Genomic DNA, 20,798 nt, shown 5'->3' with positions numbered 1-20,798 from the left:
AAATCTCATGATGTGAGATGCTATAAATCAGACCAATCAGAAAACTAAGTCTTGCCCTTTTATGCTACAGCAAACCTATTCTTTACACAAAGCTAAACTGCGAAGATGTAGCTCCTACTGCGATCCATTATTTTGGACAAGTATCCTCCAAATCCTCCCGCAAGCCTAAATATCGTCCTTGTATAACTGTCCAAGTTTATAGAGTAGATTGAAGAATGAAATGCCCACTGCTGTGTAACTTGCTGAATTAAGACAAGTATTTGTTGTTCTGGCATTGCTGTACTTTAACAACAGAAAAGTCTTTCTTGGTCTTGGTGGCTGTGAACATGCTTGAGCACAATTATCAGATCTTCCATCTGAATTCCATTCCATATAGGTACACAAAATGTTCACAACTTAGTTATGGTTACACGGATTCCTCATTGGGGCAGACAGTGGTCCCAGTCTTCTATCTATCGAAGAGAAAGAAGATCTGACGTTACATAACTACATCACAAAGCTGTTATTCTCTATTCTCCTTCATATGCTCATATGTAGATGAACTGTCCTATTGGGTTGGTGCTTTATATGTATTGATATTTGCACTTGCCACTTTGATGTTTAGTATTTTGCTGGTTTTATAGTCTCTGCTTTATGCATTTGGCCAATATTTAGAGCGCCATATCTGACCAGTGTAGAACCTTATTTTTTTTTTTTTAAATCAGATACATTTTTATTTAACCAAATTCAAGGTACAAAGCAGTAAAACAAAAATCACAATGAGAACAACATTAACAATGGTCATTAGTTTCAGAAGTTTCCTCCCTCCCTTCCCCTCCCCCTCCCCCCCATTACATACAAGAGCAGCGAATAATGCATGGTATAACCTAAGTTCAGGGTCATCTTCTCTCCACCCAAGGTGCCCATAGTGTCTCAAATGTTCTTATGCCTTTTCTCTTAGTATAAATGTTTTTTTTTCATATTCACAATAGAATCAGACTGTCTGAAAAATTCCCTCAACATCGGCGGATCTTCATTTATCCAGTATCTGGCCAGCACGGTGGCGCAGTGGTTAGCACTGCAGCCTTGCCGCGCTGGGGTCCTGGGTTCCAATCCCACCAAGGACAACATCTGCAAAGAGTTTGTATGTTCTCTCCGTGTTTGCGTGGGTTTCCTCCGGGCACTCCGGTTTCCTCCCACATTCCAAAGACATACTGATAGGGATTCTAGATTGTGAGCCCCATCGGGGACAGTGATGATAATGTGTGCAAAACTGTAAAGCGCTGCGGAATATGTTAGCGCTATATAAAAATAAAGATTATTATTTATTATTATTATTATTATCTGGCAATTAGTTTCCACGCAATATATAATAATCTAGCTTTGCCACCTTATATTTATTATGTACCTGGACCTCCTCCACATATCCCAGCATACACACCACAGGATCCCTCTCTATCCTACAACCATACACTCCCCAATGGCATTAAGCACTGCTGTCCAATATGGGTTCAGATTTGGACACTGCCATAACATATGGAGAGTTCCAGCCCCCTCCACCCAGCACCGAGGACACTCAGATGTCTGTCTCAGACCCGCTCTATACTGCCGTTCAGGGGTCCTATATATTCTATGGAGTACATATATCTGCGAGAGTCTGCCCGCTTCACTCAGTGATAGTTGGGTATATATTTCATAATCACTTCCCATTTATCTTCCTCTATCCTACCCAATTCCTCCTCCCAATTCCCCAGTGCTCTAATAGGATAATGATTTAAAAAAACATGCATTAGCTTCTTATAAATGCCCGACACCACCCCTTTTGTTCTCCCTCTGCGCAGACATAATCAATCAATATATCCTTGTGAATCTCCATATTCATCGTCTAGTATAGAACCTTTATTATTTCTATATCACATGTATTGTGTTTCCTATCAGTTAAACCCCACACTCTCTGTTTTTTTATACATTAGTTTTTTCCCACCATTATATGTGTTTGTTTTATACAATTTCTTATGAAAACATATTTAAGGAGTGAGATCATACTCGGCTGAGCTGCCTGTCAAAATACCATCCACTCAGCCTGCCCCTGCACTAGATTAGACGCCTGAGCTGTCACTCACCAAACTTTCCTCATCATGACCCTGATTCCATAGGGCAGCAAAGCTTTCACTCACTTCATCCAAGACACACTGAGCTGAGGAATCCTGACCGCTATAGTGCAGGAAGCCATGGCTGGCTCACTGACTCGCACTGAAGCAAGGAAACATGTTGTCAGGACCCGTCAGACCCCCACAACCTTGGTGCTCCCATATACCTATCCATTTTTGGACCTAATTTTTATCTATATATATTATTTGTATATATCTCTAATTTATTAAAAAGAAGCTGTCACCAGATTATACAGTGAAAACTGCGTTCATTATTAAATACAGCTCTTAGATGCGATGAGGCTGGTGTATTTACTTTGAAAATCAATATTTTGATGGTTGTATAATACTTTTTAAAATGTTCCCATATAATATTATACTAAGCAACAGACTAAAAGTGCTTGTGAGTCCAAGTGTCTTCACCTACCCATCCTGACTTACAGCAGCAGTTTGGACTGAGCAGTGTGAGAAGGGGTACTGACGGACTGTCAATCAGGGGCTGTGAGCGGAGATTTCCCTTAACCTTCCATGAAAGATAAACATACTGGATTCACATCTAAGAGACTTCTCTAACATAGCATGCATTTTGTATTGTGAAATCTAGAGGCAAATCCACTTTAAGCCCATTATTATTATTTTTAGAAATTACAGGCAACAAGATTTGTAATCACTAACGACTATCCTGTTACCTCCCCATAGCTTGCAATTGTCATGGACATGCATCTGATTGCTATTATGATAGTGATGTAGACAATCGGCAAGCAAGTCTGGACATACATGGAGAATACAGCGGTGGAGGAGTCTGCATTAACTGCCAGGTACTTGTTCATACAATGTTTTACCTGTACCATGTATATGTGTCTTCTCTGGTGTAGTGTCTACAGTAACTCTATATCTACTGGTCAGCAATCAACAAGTCAGTAATGGATAACCCCTTCTTAATGCACAGAAGATTTTACCTCTGCAGTTATGCATTATAAAATAATTTTGCATATAATATATTTATTTTTCATAATAAATAAAGAAAAACCCCTTAGCTCATACTGTAGATCCCAATAGCATCTCTTCAACTTTTATTTATAAAATGATGAAGAACAAGTATAAAAAAAGATCCAAATGGCAACTCACTTTCATCTACTACAGAAATATATTTATTTGACTTACTTATATAGCGCCATTAACTCCACAGACATCATCATCACCGTCCCCACAATCTAAACTCTTTATCAGTATGTGTTGGGAGGGCAGGAGGAAACCCCCACAAACACAGGGAGAACTTACAAACTCCTTTCAGATGTTGCCCTTGGTGGCTATATGAACCCAGGACCCCAAAGCAATAGTGCTAACTAGTGTTGAGCGAATATACTCGGTACTCGAGATTTCCCGGGCACGCTCGGGTGTCCTCCGAGTATTTGTAAGTACTCGGAGAATTAGTTTTCAGCACTGCAGCTGAATGATTTATATCTGCTAGCCAGCTTGATTACATGTGTCGGTTGCATGGTTGCTAGGGAATGCCCACATGTACTTATGTTGGCTAACAGATGTAAATCATTCAGCTGCGGCGATGAAAACTAAATCTCTGAGTACTTACAAATACTCGGAGGACACCCGAGCGTGCTCGGGAAATCTCGAGTAACGAGTATATTCGCTCATCACTAGTGCTAACCACTGAGCCACCAGGCTGCAGATAGAGGGGCTGACATATTGGTTAGTTTGGTTTTCTATCTCCATATTTGCTCTCTGGAATTTGTATTAAAATATTTCTTTGTGTTCTAATATACAGTATACAATAATGTTTACCTAAAATGAACCCAGAAGGAGATGGCGTCCAACATGGACTACTCATGCTCTTCTGTATTGATCAAGTCTTATTTTGTGTAAGCTTTAATATGGAGAAGGGGGAATTGACAAGTCATAGAATCAACAGATATCTTTACAAATCCAAGTGAGAAAATCACATTGCATTTCTCAGGTTGTCCCTCCTTGGAACACTTTTGATAGGTATAAACCACTAAGGGTCTGTTTACACAGAACCAACCGACGATCCTAAGTGGCCACCAGTAAACCTTTATCGAATGGCGATTGTTTAATAGTCAGTTTACACTGTCAGACCGAACTAAAGTTCACTGAGCGAACTATAATAGGTTGCTCAGTCCGCATAGTCTGTAATAGTTCTCGGCAGTGCTATCCCAGTTTACACAGGACGGTGCACCGCAGACAACATTGATCTTTTCACCTGATGAACAAGCGTTTTAGGCCGGTTTCACATTAGCGTTTTGAGGAGCTGCGGAGAGCTGCGGACTTCCTCCATGAAGCCCCGCCCTCGGCCGCACCTCCACCGCTAGCTCCGCCTAGTTCTGCATGCGGCCTGTGTACCTATCTTTAAAATTAGGTACGCAGGTCGTGCCGCTATATGCGGATGCTTCCGCATGCGTCGTTTTGACGATGCGGCGACCAGCGTAAGACGCAGCTTGTAGCAATTTTTTTTTTCTCCGCATCGTCAAAACGATGCATGCGTAAGCATCCGCATACAGCGGCATGACCTACGTGCCTAATGTTAAAGATAGGTACGCACGCCATATGCCGGCCGCATGCAGAAGTAGGCGGAGCTAGTGGCGGATGTGCGGCCGAGGGCAGGGCTTCACGGAGGAAGTCCGCAGCCCTCCGCAGCTCCTGAAAACGCTAATGTGAAACTAGCCTTACCCATTCATCGAGTAGACTGTTTACACTGAAAAATTATTGTAAAATAAGCTCCTTCACGATTATCTTACAGTGTGAATACAGCTTAAAGCGTAACCGTCATTTTAATTTTTATTTCATAAATCAATAGTAGACATAAAAATAAAGGACTTTATAATATACTAGATTGTGGCCCGATTCTAACGCATCGGGTATTCTAGAATATGCATGTCCCCGTAGTATATGGACAATGATGATTCCAGAATTCGCGGCAGACTGTGCTGATTGGTCGAGGCAACCTTTATGACATCATTGTCGCCATGGCAACCATTATGACATCATCGCGGGATGTCTACGTCCTTTATGACATCATCGTCGCTGTGCCCGACCAATCAGAGACGCGGGATTTCCAGGACAGACAGACAGAAAGACAGACAGACAGACAGACAGACAGACGGAAAAACCCTTAGACAATTATATATATAGATCTTATCAGAGCCATCTGCTTCTTTCTCTGCCAACACTGATCCATCATTATCAAAAGTCTCCATTCTGAGGTAAAATTTGTACTCAGTGAAGACTGACTTTCCCATTACTGAGATAGAAGATATCAGCTACTGATAAGATTATATGTAGATGGGAGGAGGGAGTTAAGGTACCTTCACACTGACCAACTTAACAACGATATCGCTAGCGATCCGTGACATTGCAGCGTCCTGGCTAGCGATATCGTTGTGTTTGACACGCAGCAGCGATCTGGATCCTGCTGTGACATCGTTGGTCGGAGCAGAAAGGCCAGAACTTTATTTTGTCGCTGGATCTCCCGCAGACATCGCTGAATCGGCGTGTGTGATGCCGATTCAGCGATGTCTTCACTGGTAACCAGGGTAAACATCGGGTTACTAAGCACAGGGCCGCGCTTAGTAACCCAATGTTTACCCTGGTTACCAGCGTAAACGTAAAAAAAAACAAACACTACATACTTACATTCCGGTGTCTGTCCTCCGGCGCTCTGCTTCTCTGCACTAGCGCCGGCCGTAAAGCAGAGCACAGCGGTGACGTCATCGCTGTGCTTTCCGGCCGGTGCTTACACAGTACAGAGAAGCAGAGCGCCGGATGACAGACAAACACACTGGAATGTAAGTATGTAGTGTTTTTTTTTTTTTTTTTACGTTTACGCTGGTAACCAGGGTAAACATCGGGTTACTAAGCGCGGCCCTGCGCTTAGTAACCCGATGTTTACCCTGGTTACCAGGGGACTTCGCATAGTTGGTCGCTGGAGAGCTGTCTGTGTGACAGCTCTCCAGCGACCACACAGCGACGCTGCAGCGATCGGGATCGTTGTCTAGATCGCTGTAGCGTTGCTAAATGTGACAGCTCTCCAGCGACCAACGATGCCGAAGTCCCCGGGTAACCAGGGTAAACATCGGGTTACTAAGCGCAGGGCCGTGCTTAGTAACCCGATGTTTACCCTGGTTACCAGTGCTAATGTAAAAAAAAACAAACACTACTTACTTACATTCCGGTGTCTGTCCTGTTATGACCTGGTGGTCAGGACAATAATGGACCTGGTGGTTAAGAGCACACGGAATGACCTGATAGTTACTGATAATAAAGGACGAGCTCTGGGACGTGGGAACTCTGCTGACCGCAATCCCTAATCCTATCAAACACACTAGAAATAGCCGTGGATTGCTCCTAACGCTCCCTATGCAACTCGGCACAGCCTAAGGAACTAGCTAGCCCTGAAAAATAAAGCCTACCTTGCCTCAGAGAAATTCCCCAAAGGAAAAGGCAGCCCCCCACATATAATGACTATGAGTAAAGATGAAAATACAAACACAGAGATGAAATAGATTTAGCAAAGTGAGGCCCGACTTACTGAACAGACCGAGGATAGGAAAGGTTGCTTTGCGGTCAGCACAAAAACCTACAAAAAGACCACGCAGAGGGCGCAAAAAGACCCTCCGCACCGACTCACGGTGCGGAGGCGCTCCCTCTGCGTCCCAGAGCTTCCAGCAAGCAAGACAACAATAAAAATAGCAAGCTGGACAGAAAAATAGCAAACCAAAGAAATACAAGCAGGAACTTAGCTTCTGCTGGGAAGACAGGTCACAAGAACGATCCAGGAGAGAACTAGACCAATACTGGAACATTGACAGGTGGCATGGAGCAAAGATCTAAGTGGAGTTAAATAGAGCAGCCAGCTAACGAATTAACCTCGTCACCTGTGGAAGGAAACTCAGAAACACCCACCAGAGGAAGTCCATGGACAGAACCAGCCGAAGTACCATTCATGACCACAGGAGGGAGCCCGACAACAGAATTCACAACAGTACCCCCCCCCCTTGAGGAGGGGTCACCGAACCCTCACCAGAGCGCCCAGGCCGACCAGGATGAGCCAAATGAAAGGCACGAACCAGATCGGCAGCATGAACATCAGAGGCAAAAACCCAGGTATTATCTTCCTGACCATAACCCTTCCACTTGACCAGGTACTGGAGTTTCCGTCTCGAAACGCGAGAATCCAAAATCTTCTCCACCACATACTCCAACTCCCCCTCAACCAACACCGGGGCATGAGGATCAACGGATGGAACCACAGGCGCCACGTATCTCCGCAATAACGACCTATGGAACACATTATGGATGGCAAAAGAAGCAGGAAGGGCCAAACGAAATGACACAGGATTGATAACCTCAGAAATCTTATACGGACCAATGAAACGAGGCTTAAACTTAGGAGAGGAAACCTTCATAGGAACATAACGAGACGACAACCAAACCAAATCCCCAACACGAAGTCGGGGACCCACACAGCGCCGGCGGTTAGCGAAACGTTGAGCCTTCTCCTGGGACAATGTCAAATTGTCCACCACATGAGTCCAAATCTGCTGCAACCTATCCACCACAGTATCTACACCAGGACAGTCCGAAGACTCAACCTGCCCTGAAGAGAAACGAGGATGGAAACCAGAATTGCAGAAAAACGGCGAAACCAAAGTAGCCGAGCTGGCCCGATTATTAAGGGCGAACTCAGCCAACGGCAAAAAGGACACCCAATCATCCTGATCAGCAGAAACAAAGCATCTCAGATATGTTTCCAAAGTTTGATTAGTTCGTTCGGTTTGGCCATTTGTCTGAGGATGGAAAGCCGAGGAAAAAGAAAAATCAATGCCCATCCTTGCACAAAAGGATCGCCAAAACCTCGAAACAAACTGGGAACCTCTGTCAGAAACGATGTTCTCCGGGGTACCATGTAAAAGAACCACATGCTGGAAAAATAATGGCACCAAATCAGAGGAGGAAGGCAATTTAGACAAAGGTACCAAATGGACCATCTTAGAAAAGCGATCACAAACCACCCAAATGACCGACATCTTTTGAGAGACGGGGAGATCCGAAATAAAATCCATAGAAATATGCGTCCAGGGCCTCTTCGGGACCGGCAAGGGCAAAAGCAACCCACTGGCACGAGAACAGCAGGGCTTAGCCCGAGCACAAGTCCCACAGGACTGCACAAAAGAACGCACATCCCGTGACAAAGACGGCCACCAAAAGGATCTAGCCACCCAATCTCTGGTACCAAAGATTCCAGGATGCCCAGCCAACACTGAACAATGAATCTCAGAGATAACTCTACTAGTCCATCTATCAGGGACAAACAGTTTCTCCGCTGGGCAACGGTCAGGTCTATCAGCCTGAAATTTTTGCAGCACCCGCCGCAAATCAGGGGAGATGGCAGACAAAATTACCCCCTCTTTGAGAATACCCGCCGGCTCAGGAACACCCGGAGAGTCAGGCACAAAACTCCTTGACAGGGCATCAGCCTTCACATTCTTAGAGCCCGGAAGGTACGAAACCACAAAATCAAAACGGGAGAAAAATAACGACCATCGAGCCTGTCTCGGATTCGACCGTTTGGCAGACTCAAGATAAGTCAAATTCTTGTGATCTGTCAAGACCATCACGCGATGCTTGGCTCCTTCAAGCCAATGACGCCACTCCTCGAATGCCCACTTCATGGCCAACAACTCGCGATTACCAACATCATAATTACGCTCAGCAGGCGAAAACTTTCTAGAAAAGAAAGCACATGGCTTCATCACCGAGCCATCAGAACTTCTTTGTGACAAAACAGCCCCTGCTCCAATCTCAGAAGCATCAACCTCAACCTGAAACGGGAGCGAAACATCTGGCTGGCACAACACAGGGGCAGAAGAAAAACGACGCTTCAACTCCTGAAAAGCCTCTACAGCTGCAGAAGACCAATTGACCACATCACCACCCTTCTTGGTCAAATCAGTCAACGGTTTAGCAACAGTAGAAAAATTAGCGATGAAGCGCCGATAAAAATTAACAAAGCCCAGGAACTTTTGCAGGCTCTTCACAGATGTCGGCTGAGTCCAATCGTAAATGGCCTGGACTTTAACAGGGTCCATCTCGATAGTAGAAGGGGAAAAAATGAACCCCAAAAATGAAACCTTCTGAACTCCAAAGAGACACTTTGACCCCTTCACAAACAAGGAATTCGCTCGAAGGACCTGGAACACCATTCTGACCTGCTTCACATGAGACTCCCAATCATCCGAAAAGACCAAAATATCATCCATATACACAATCAGGAATTTGTCCAGGTACTCTCGGAAGATGTCATGCATAAAGGACTGAAATACTGATGGAGCATTGGAAAGCCCGAATGGCATAACCAGGTACTGAAAATGGCCCTCGGGCGTATTAAATGCTGTTTTCCATTCATCGCCTTATTTTTTTTTTATCAAATATTTTTATTAAACAGTAAGAAAAATATAAGTAGATTACATTGCTGTAAACAGTACATACATATGTTGTGCATTTTCAACAAACTTTTTAATCCCAAACCAGCCTCCCTCCCCCCCACCCCCGGAGACCCACCAAGAACCACTCCGATCCTCCCAAACGTCTATCCTTAACCAAGAACAAGAAGGTGTCATGTCAGTACTGCTCCCACGGGGGCAGAGTACCCAAAAGCTAGAAAACAATCTCCAGATCACGTCGACTCGAGCCAAGGATTCCACAACTTGTTGAAAAGGTCCATCTTGTTTCTTTTAGAATAAATGCTCTTCTCCAATGCCACGATATAGTCCACTTGTGTCATGAAATCTCTTCTCTTTGGTGGCTCTACCCTTATCCAAAACTTAGCGATCAACTTTCGGGCAATAAACAGCAATCTCGCAATAACTGTTTTGTACGAGTTATCAGTTACAATCTCCTCCACGTAACCCAATATGCATACCAGAGGGTCCCGTGGTATCGAACATTTGTATGTTAGTCCCACTTTATTTAGCACCACGATCCAAAACGAGGACAACCTGGGGCACTGCCACATCATATGGAGGATACCCGCCTCGGACTGCGAGCACCTAGGGCATTCGGAGTTAGGTCTTAGACCAGCTTTGTACAACATGTCCGGAGTTCTATAAGCCCTATGAATAACCAACAGCTGTGACAGCCTCCCAGGCTCACTCATCGAGATCCTGGGCACGTATTCCAATATTGAGTCCCACTGATCGCCGTCAATCGCCCCCAAGTCTGCCTCCCACTTCGCTCTGGCTCTGATAGGGTGCCCCTCTAAAAAGGAAAATAGAAGGAATTCATATATTCCTGAGATCACCCCTTTCGTGCCTTCCCCCATGAGGATAAAATCTAGCATTAGATCCACCTGGATCTCCATAGGCCCCCTCTTACATTGTGCCCGATATGCATGAGAGATGCGGTTATATTGGTACAGTTCAGAGCTGGGCAGCCGAAATTCCTCCTGTAATGTTTCAAAGTTCTTAATTCTACCTTGGAGCAAGACTTGGCTTATCCGAGAGATTCCCGCTCCCTTCCAAACATGGAATCCCTCCATCTGTCTAAACTCCTGCAAAAGACAATTATTCCATATGGGCGAAAACATAGTAAGTGCCCTCACACCCCTAATTCGTTTAACTTTGTCCCAAACCTTATGGATAAGCCTAATAGTGCAGAATTTAGTACCCTTCTCTCGGAAATGCCCACCCTCCAAACCCTCAGTTAGTACCCTTGACCCAATCAATTTCCTCAGACTGCAGGGTGTCCGCTCCCAACCCGATTCCACACCCCATCCCCTAAAATGTTGACATTGTGAAGCCAAAAAGTATAACCATGGGTTAGGCAGTGCCACTCCCCCCTCCGTCTTTGGTCTTTGTAGAATTTCCTGTTTAAATCTAGGACTCTTCCCGCCCCAAATCAGCTCGCCAAACAAAGATCTAATCCTCCGAAATCTATTCTGCGATATCCATATAGGGGAGTTGTGCAGCACGTAGAGAAGTTGCGGCATCACAATCATCTTTATTAGATTTATTCTACCAATGACCGATAAGTGTAACTTTTTCCACGCCTGAACCTTAATACGTATCTTCCACAATAGTGGCGCCAAATTTAGTTCCTCAAAACTCGTCAAAGGTAACGCAATCTGAATCCCCAGATATTTAAATTTATCCACCAACCTCAACTTTGTATGAGATTCCCTCATTACACTATTCTCATAATCCCCATCTACTAACATCATATTGGACTTTTCCCAATTGATTCTCAGGCCAGAGTAGCTCCCAAATTCTTCAATAATGGCCTCCGCCCCTGTCAGGGATTCCTCCAAGAAGAGCAAAATATCATCTGCGTATAACGCTACCTTTTCTTCCGAATCCCCGTACATAAATCCCCTCACCTCCCGGGAGCCTCTAATTTTTGCAGCAAGGGGTTCCACCGCCAGGGAAAAAAGCAGCGGGGACAAAGGACAGCCCTGTCTAGTTCCCCTAGACAAAGAGAAAGTCTCAGAGAGGGCGCCATTCACCCTTACTTTCGCCACCGGGGAAGAGTACAACAGCCGCACCCATGAGATGAATCTAGGTCCAAACCCCAAACGTTCCAACACTGACCACAGATAACTCCACTCCACACAGTCAAAGGCCTTGTGGGCGTCCAAAGATGCCACAACCCGTTTGCCAACATTATCCGAAGGGATTTGTAGATTTAAGAACAACCTTCTCAGGTTGAGTGCCGTTGATTTGTTAGGCATGAAGCCTGACTGGTCAGGGTGTACCAATTTGTCTATCACCCTACTCAACCTATTTGCCAAGGCTTTTGCCAAAATCTTAATGTCAGCAGTCAAGAGTGAAATTGGTCTATAGGATTCTGGCATCAGTGGATCTTTGTCGGCCTTAGGGATAACCACCACTATAGCCTCTCTCATCGACAAAGGCAACTCCCCTCTTTCCAGCGAGCTATTATACACCCCCACCATCCTGGCCAACAGAGTTTCTTTCAAGGTCTTATAAACTTCAGCTGGAATGCCATCCGATCCCGGAGCCTTACCCCCCGCAACACCCGCCAAAGCCACCCCCAATTCCTCCTCCCCAATCGGTTCCTCCAATAATTCACACTCCTCTCCACTCAACCGGGGCAGATCAATTTCTTCCAAGTACCTCGCCATATCCTCGGATCCCCTCTCCACACTGGACGTATATAATTCTTCATAAAATTTCCTAAACACTTCCAGGATCTGCTCCCCCTGAGTAACCAACGTTCCCTCCTCCGTCTTAATAGAGTAGACATGTGAAGAGTCTCTTTGCGCGGACGCCACTACCGAGAGCAAGTGCCCCACCTTCTCCCCCTCCGAGTAGAAAGTCTCTCTCTGAAAGGCCCTCAACCTCTCCGCCTTTTTCAAAAATAACTGATCGACCTCCCTCTGAGCTGCCCTCATACGACTCTGAGATTCCCTAGTACGATGTTCCCCCAATGCCGCCTCTGCTGCTTTCAACTCCTCTAGAACGCCCTGATCCCGCTCTTTGGTCCTTGTCTTATGTCTTGAGACGTCCCTAAACAAAATTCCTCTTAAATACGCTTTCATGGTGTCCCACACTACATGGCATTCCGCGCTCCCTTCATTAATCTTGAAAAACTCCTCTATCTCTACCCCCACCTTTGCCATGTCCAAAGTTTGTAGCCAGACTGGGTGAATTTTCTAACCCGCCCTCCTCAAACCATCCTGACCTGACAACTTTAGAGAGACCTGAACAGGGCTATGGTCTGATAAAATCCTGGGATTATATTCCACCCCGTTTAACAGTACGTTCATCTTGTCGTTGCCCAAGGCGACATCAATTCTTGACATCGAGCCATATGTAGTCGAATAACAGGAGTAGGAATATGTGTTGGCATTGCGAACCCTCCATAAATCAATCCAACCAATTTCTCTGAGATAGTTACCAAAGGGAGTGTCATTACCGTCCCTGCGCTGTGATGCGTGGTTACTCTTATCCCAATGGTCATTTGCTATATTGTTTACATCACCCACCACCAGAATGGGGATCCCATCCCAACCTCTTATAGCCTCCAATATGTCCTGGATCTTCCTTCCAGAGTATGGCGGAGGTATATACAATGATACTATGCACATTAAACGGTTAAAGATTTTACACACTAGCAAAACGTATTGACCATCCGTATCAATTTTAACCTCAACTTCCTCAAATGGGGTATTAGTGTGAATTAAGACTGACACTCCCCTTGCATAACTAGAGAACGTCGAATGATACGCCTTGCGCACCCACCGTTTCTGTAACATATCAACTTTTTCCTCCACTAGGTGGGTTTCTTGCAGGCAGATCACCGAGGGCCTCTGTTTCAGTAGATACTGAAATATTGCCGCGCGTTTAGTGGCGTCCGCTAACCCCCTAACATTCCAGCTTATAATATTAACGTCCCCTCCCATTTTCTAGAGAAAAAATAATGAGTTAGAGCAGTCTCCTTCAAGTCTCCCCCGGCACCCCCTCCCATCCCCCTTCCCCAACTTCCCCATCTAAACCTCAATAGCATTCAACTAGTTCAAACTTTCTTTCTCTGTATGAGAACTGAGAGCTCTTGATACAACCTAGAACTGAGCCCCTTGCAGTCCATCTCTCCCCCTCCCACCGCCAACAACATGAAATATTCTTTGCGCCGCCGAGCACACTGTTTCAAACCTTTAAGTGCATTCTGTCTAAAGAAACAAAACAAGTTCATAAATCACCATCAGGGGGTATAATCAAGTGAGTGGCGAAGTCTCAGCGTCAGTCTCATCGGCTCCGATCCACGCCAATTTTCTTAGTATTGGTATCTAGCCAGTGCATTGCCTCCTCCGGGTTCTGAAAAAAATGAACATGGTCCAGCGCCACCACCCTGAGCTTAGCCGGGTATAACATCGAATATTTTAGGTCTAGGTCTCGGAGCCGCCTCTTGACCTCACCGAACCTCATTCTCAGTTTCTGCACCGAAGCCGAATAGTCCGGATAGATGGAGATCCGATTTCCGTCTATGCTCAGTCCATCACTGATCCTGGCCTTCCTTAGTAGGGTTTCCCGATCCCAATAGTCCAAAATTTTTGCCAGCAGAGCTCGAGGGGGGGATCCAGGCGGCAGGGGCCGAGTGGGGACTCTATGGGCCCTTTCCACGGAGAAGTGGTTGGTAAGGTCTGCTCCTCCCACCGAGTTTTTGAGCCATGCCTCAATGTATTCCGTAGGATTATTCCCCTCCACCTTCTCCGGCACCCCAATTATTCTTAGATTGTTCCTACGGGAACGGTTTTCCAGGTCATCTGTTTTAAATTCCAGTTCTGCAATGCGCTGGATGTATCTCTTTTCTCTTTTCAACAGTTCATATGTCTGATCTTCCACGCTGCCCACGCGCTCCTCCACCACCTCCACTCTTTTCTCCACTTTACGCATAGCAGAATTAAGGGACTTCATTTCAACTGTTAAATCGTCTACCCTTAGGTTCAGCGCAGCCAGGGCAGATTTGCAGTGTATAACGACTGAGAAAATGTCCTGCAGTGTAGGTTCCCCCACGTTTGATTGCTGCGCACCCTCAGATTCCTTAGCCTGCACTGGACTGGCGGCAGGTGACATGTTAGTTGTCTCGTGCATCTCCTGCATCTTCCCTGGAGAAAGCTGCTCCTCCACCACACTGAGGGTGTCTTCCCCTCCTCACTTCTGCCTCTGCGGGACTTCCTCCTCATCTGGCCCCTCAGGGCCCAGCAGCAGGGCACCCCCCTCCTCCGTCCGAGCAAACCGCTCCAGCCGGGCGATTACCTCAAGCCTCCGGCGGTATGCGGTGCCGGCTCTGGCCGCCTCCTCCTCTGCCACGGCGCCATCTTGGATTTTCGCGCCAGCCGCGGGCGCCGACTGTCTTCTGCGCGGCATCGCCGCTCTTCTCCTCTCACTGCCTCCGGCACTCTCCTCCGTGTCCAGGGGTCCTGCAGAGCAACTCCGCCCGGTTTTCGGCGCTCGGCGGCGCCTTCAAGGGTGAGGATTTAGGAGCGGTGCGGGGAGAGAGATCCGTCGCACGTCCGCTCACATCGCTCGCTAGGCCACGCCCCATTCATCGCCTTGTTTAATACGCACAAGATTATACGCCCCTCGAAGATCTATCTTGGTGAACCAACTAGCCCCTTTAATACGAGCAAACAAATCAGACAGCAACGGCAAAGGATACTGAAATTTGACTGTAATTTTATTAAGAAGGCGGTAATCAATACAAGGTCTCAAAGAACCATCCTTCTTGGCCACAAAAAAGAACCCTGCTCCTAACGGTGATGACGACGGGCGAATATGGCCTTTCTCCAAGGATTCCTTTATATAACTCCGCATAGCGGCGTGTTCTGGCACAGATAAATTGAACAATCGGCCCTTAGGAAACTTACTACCAGGAATCAAATTAATTGCACAATCGCAATCCCTATGTGGAGGTAGGGCACTGGCTTTGGGCTCATCAAATACATCCCGATAATCCGACAAAAACTCTGGAACTTCAGAAGGAGTGGAAGACGAAATAGACAAAAATGGAACATCACCATGTACCCCCTGGCAACCCCAGCTGGACACAGACATAGATTTCCAGTCCAATACTGGATTATGAACCTGTAGCCATGGCAACCCCAAAACGACCACATCATGCAGATTATGCAACACCAGAAAGCGGATATCCTCCTGATGTGCAGGAGCCATGCACATGGTCAATTGGGTCCAGTACTGAGGCTTATTCTTGGCCAAAGGCGTAGCATCAATTCCTCTCAATGGAATAGGATACTGCAAGGGCTCCAAGAAAAAACCACAGCGCCTAGCATACTCCAAGTCCATCAAATTCAGGGCAGCGCCTGAATCCACAAATGCCATAACAGAATAGGATGACAAAGAGCAAATCAGAGTAACGGACAATAGAAATTTAGACTGTACCGTACCAATGGTGGCAGACCTAGCGAACCGCTTAGTGCGCTTAGGACAATCGGAGATAGCATGAGTGGAATCACCACAGTAAAAACATAGCCCATTCCGACGTCTGTGTTCTTGCCGTTCAGCTCTGGTCAAAGTCCTATCACATTGCATAGGCTCAGACCCATGCTCAGATAGTACCGCCAAATGGTGCACAGCTTTACGCTCACGCAAGCGTCGATCGATCTGAATGGCCAAAGACATAGACTCATTCAGACCAGCAGGCATGGGAAATCCCACCATGACATCCTTAAGGGCTTCAGAGAGACCCTTTCTGAAGATTGGTGCCAGGGCACATTCATTCCACTGAGTGAGCACAGACCACTTTCTAAACTTCTGACAATATATCTCCGCTTCATCCTGATCCTGACACAGAGCCAGCAAGATTTTCTCTGCCTGATCCACTGAATTAGGTTCGTCATAAAGCAATCCAAGCGCCAGGAAAAACGCATCAACATCACGCAATGCCGGATCTCCTGGCGCAAGGGAAAATGCCCAGTCTTGAGGGTCACCACGTAACAAAGAAATAATGATCTTTACTTGTTGAACAGGGTCACCTGAGGAGCGAGGTTTCAAGGCAAGAAACAATTTACAATTATTTTTGAAATTCAAGAACTTAGATCTATCACCAAAAAACAAATCAGGAATTGGAATCCTAGGCTCTGACATCGGATTCTGAACCACAAAATCTTGAATGTTTTTTTACCCTTGTTGTGAGATTATCCATCCAAGAGGACAGACCTTGAATGTCCATGTTTACACCTGTGTCCTGAACCACCCAGAGGTAAAGGGGAAAAGAGAGCCAAAACACACTGCAAAGAAAAAAAAATGGTCTCAGAACTTCTCTTATCCCTCTATTGAGATGCATTAGTACTTTGGGCCACCTGTACTGTTATGACCTGGTGGTCAGGACAATAATGGACCTGGTGGTTAAGAGCACACGGAATGACCTGATAGTTACTGATAATAAAGGACGAGCTCTGGGACGTGGGAACTCTGCTGACCGCAATCCCTAATCCTATCAAACACACTAGAAATAGCCGTGGATTGCTCCTAACGCTCCCTATGCAACTCGGCACAGCCTAAGGAACTAGCTAGCCCTGAAGATAGAAAAATAAAGCCTACCTTGCCTCAGAGAAATTCCCCAAAGGAAAAGGCAGCCCCCCACATATAATGACTGTGAGTAAAGATGAAAATACAAACACAGAGATGAAATAGATTTAGCAAAGTGAGGCCCGACTTACTGAACAGACCGAGGATAGGAAAGGTTGCTTTGCGGTCAGCACAAAAACCTACAAAAAGACCACGCAGAGGGCGCAAAAAGACCCTCCGCACCGACTCACGGTGCAGAGGCGCTCCCTCTGCGTCCCAGAGCTTCCAGCAAGCAAGACAACAATAAAAATAGCAAGCTGGACAGAAAAATAGCAAACCAAAGAAATACAAGCAGGAACTTAGCTTCTGCTGGGAAGACAGGTCACAAGAACGATCCAGGAGAGAACTAGACCAATACTGGAACATTGACAGGTGGCATGGAGCAAAGATCTAAGTGGAGTTAAATAGAGCAGCCAGCTAACGAATTAACCTCGTCACCTGTGGAAGGAAACTCAGAAACACCCACCAGAGGAAGTCCATGGACAGAACCAGCCGAAGTACCATTCATGACCACAGGAGGGAGCCCGACAACAGAATTCACAACACTGTCCCCCGGCACTGTGCTTTCCTGCACTGACTGTGAGCGCCGGCTGGCCGTAAAGCACAGCGGTGACGTCACCGCTGTAATCTGCTTTACGGCTGGCCGGCGCTGACAGTGCAGGGAAGCAGAACGCCGAGGGACGCGACAGACACCGGAATGTAAGTATGTAGTGTTTGTTTTTTTTACATTTACACTGGTAACCAGGGTAAACATCGGGTTACTAAGCGCGGCCCTGCGCTTAGTAACCCGATGTTTACCCTGGTTACCAGTGAAGACATCGCTGAATTGGCGTCACACACGCCGATTCAGCGATGTCTGTGGGAGATCCAGCGACAAAATAAAGTTCTGGCCTTTCTGCTCCGACCAACGATGTCACAGCAGGATCCAGATTTCTACTGCGTGTCAAACACAACGATATCACCATCCAGGATGCTGCAACGTCACGGATCGCTAGCGATATCGTTGTTAAGTTGTTTAGTGTGAAGGTACCTTTAGTATTTGTAAGACAAAATCAAAATTTGCGCTGGTATGTAAAAAACCTGCATATACTTTCTGAAAGCAATTAGTATCAGCAGATTTGAAGTTGTGAAGATATCTGTTGGCTACAGCTGAGAACATTTTCCGTATTTTTTGGATTATAAAACACACTTTTCCCCCCCCACATTTTGGGAGAAAATGGGGGTGCGTCTTATAATGCGGATATACCTTACCGGTACCATTTCTGCCGGCCACAGGTTGTGATGTGGGGGGTGTCCGGCAATGCTGCGGATGCCCGGCAGTGCCGCGGGGGTGTCCGATGCTGCTGCGGGTGTCTCCGTTGCTGCGGGGGGCTCTGCACCATTTTGTGAAAGGTCAGAGCCCTCGCAGTTACATGGTTTCCTATGCGGTGGACTCCGGGAAAATGGCCGCTGGGGGCGGCGTATGCTCAGATGGAGATTTCGGCACCAAGATCTCCTAGCTTTCTCCTCAAAATTTGGGGTGCGTTTTATAATCCGGAGCATCTTATAATCCGGAAAATATGGTAATTCTTTTTAGAAACTAAGTTTAATTTTAGGTGGATATACACTTTAAAGGGAACCTGACACCATGAAAATGCAGTCCAATCTACAGGCATTATGTTATAGAGAAGGGTAATCTGACCAAATTAATATATACGGTAGTTTTGTTCAGTATAACCTGTATTTTCATAATTTATTCCTCTGCTCTTTCTATGATTTTAGGTCCAGTAGTCAGTCCTATCAGTGATTGACAGTCTTCTTTATATAAGTCTGCATACTGCAAAGCTGTCAGTCACTGATGGCACTGCCCACTGGACCGAGAATCACAGAACAGAGGATTAAATGATGAAAATACAGGTTATACTGAATCTTTTCTCACAAAACTATATATCAATTTGCTCAGCTCCCCTGCTCCATAACATGGTGCCTTCAGATTGGACTGCATTTTCATGGTGACAGATACTCTTTAAAGCCTCATGCAGACATCTGTGATGTTTTACTTATCTATATATATAATTGTCTAAGGGTTTTTCCGTCTGTCTCTCTGTCTGTCTTTCTGTCTGTCTGTCTGTCTGTCTGTCCAGGAAATCCCACGTCTCTGATTGGTCGAGGCCGCCAGGCCTCGACCAATCAGTGACGGGCACAGTATCGATATAGAAATCCCGCGTCTCTGATTAATCGAGGCCGCCAGGCCTCGACCAATCAGCAACGGGCACAGTATCAACGTAGATGTCATAATGGTTGCCATGGCGACGATGATGTCATAAAGGTTGCCTCGACCGATCAGCGACAGGCACAGTCTGCCGCGAATTTTGGAATCATCATTGTCCATACACTACGGGGACATGCATATTCTAGAATACCCGATGCGTTAGAATCGGGCCACAATCTGTGTGTCTGTGTGAAAAACCTGCAGACATGTCCCTTTTTTCACTACCACAGACAAAATATTTGCTGCACACGTGCACACTGATGACACAAGGATGATATCCATGTGTCATCAGTGTGAAACATACCGGAATGAAATGCTCCGGCGGCATGCTCTGGGATTTGATAAAAGCAATACAGTTATCGCTGTTTCAAGGTTCCAGGTGCTGAATTAAACTTATCATTGTCACCTGGTCTCCCTACAATCAACGAGACCAGGCGCACTGATGAGACTTGTATTCAGCACCTGCCAGATGGGACCAGAGCTAACAAAAATTGATGTGGGGTCCCCCCTATATTTGCTAACCAGGAAAGGCTAAACAAACAGCTGCAGACTGATATTCATAGCCTAGGAAGGGGCCATGGATATTGGTCCCCTCCCAGACTGAGAACATCAGCCCTCAGCTGCCCCCAGAAATGGCACATCCATTAGATGCACCAAATCTGGAGCTCAGCCTCCGCTTTTCCTACTTGACCTTGCGCAAGTGTGGTAATAGTTGTGTCACACTCATAGCACACGGATATAAACATCATTTGGACACACAGATGTTACACGAAAGTCACACTGATGTCACTTACACAGATCTCACATAGACACAGGCCACTGATATCTCTAGTATTGGTTTTTACACAGTACAGGATCACCAGGACGTGTGAAGGGGGCCCTACAGAGTTAGTTGGAGTGGAGTCAGTATGTGTCTGATACCTCTAAAAGGGGTGATTTCATGTTTAAAAGTTATCTCCTATCCTTGGGAAAGGGGATACGTTTCCGATTGCTGAAGGTCAGACCACTATGGCCTCAACTGATCCTGAAAACCAGGGCTCTAAAGAACTCGAGCCGAATGTAGCAGAAAACGATCATGCTCATTGTGGTTCCATTCATTCTTACCAGAAGTGCTGGAGATTGCTGAGCACATCGCTTGGCTGATCTTTGGCACTCCTATTAGAATGACCGGAACGTCATTGCGCACTATCGAATTCTGCTACATTCAACCAGGGCTCCTCAGAGCCCAGGATCTTGGGCAACAGCATTCAAACCCCAGCAATCAGAATGAAATCCCCTATA

At 46.1% G+C, this 20,798-nt stretch overlaps 1 protein-coding gene across 1 annotated transcript in view; it reads left to right on the top strand.

The window, feature by feature from the left end:
• Positions 1-20,798, top strand: part of LAMA3 (laminin subunit alpha 3) — a 366,270-nt gene that overhangs the window by 107,170 nt on the left and 238,302 nt on the right. The window contains exon 8 of the mRNA XM_069731213.1: positions 2,829-2,947. Within this exon, the coding sequence (XP_069587314.1) occupies positions 2,829-2,947 (119 nt within the window). The remainder of the gene's footprint in view (positions 1-2,828; positions 2,948-20,798) is intronic.

Source organism: Ranitomeya imitator, chromosome 6 (assembly GCF_032444005.1).
Source record: "Ranitomeya imitator isolate aRanImi1 chromosome 6, aRanImi1.pri, whole genome shotgun sequence".
NCBI lineage: Eukaryota > Metazoa > Chordata > Amphibia > Anura > Dendrobatidae > Ranitomeya > Ranitomeya imitator.
Note: the sequence above shows the minus strand (reverse complement) of the source record. Positions and strands in the feature narration are given on the sequence as shown.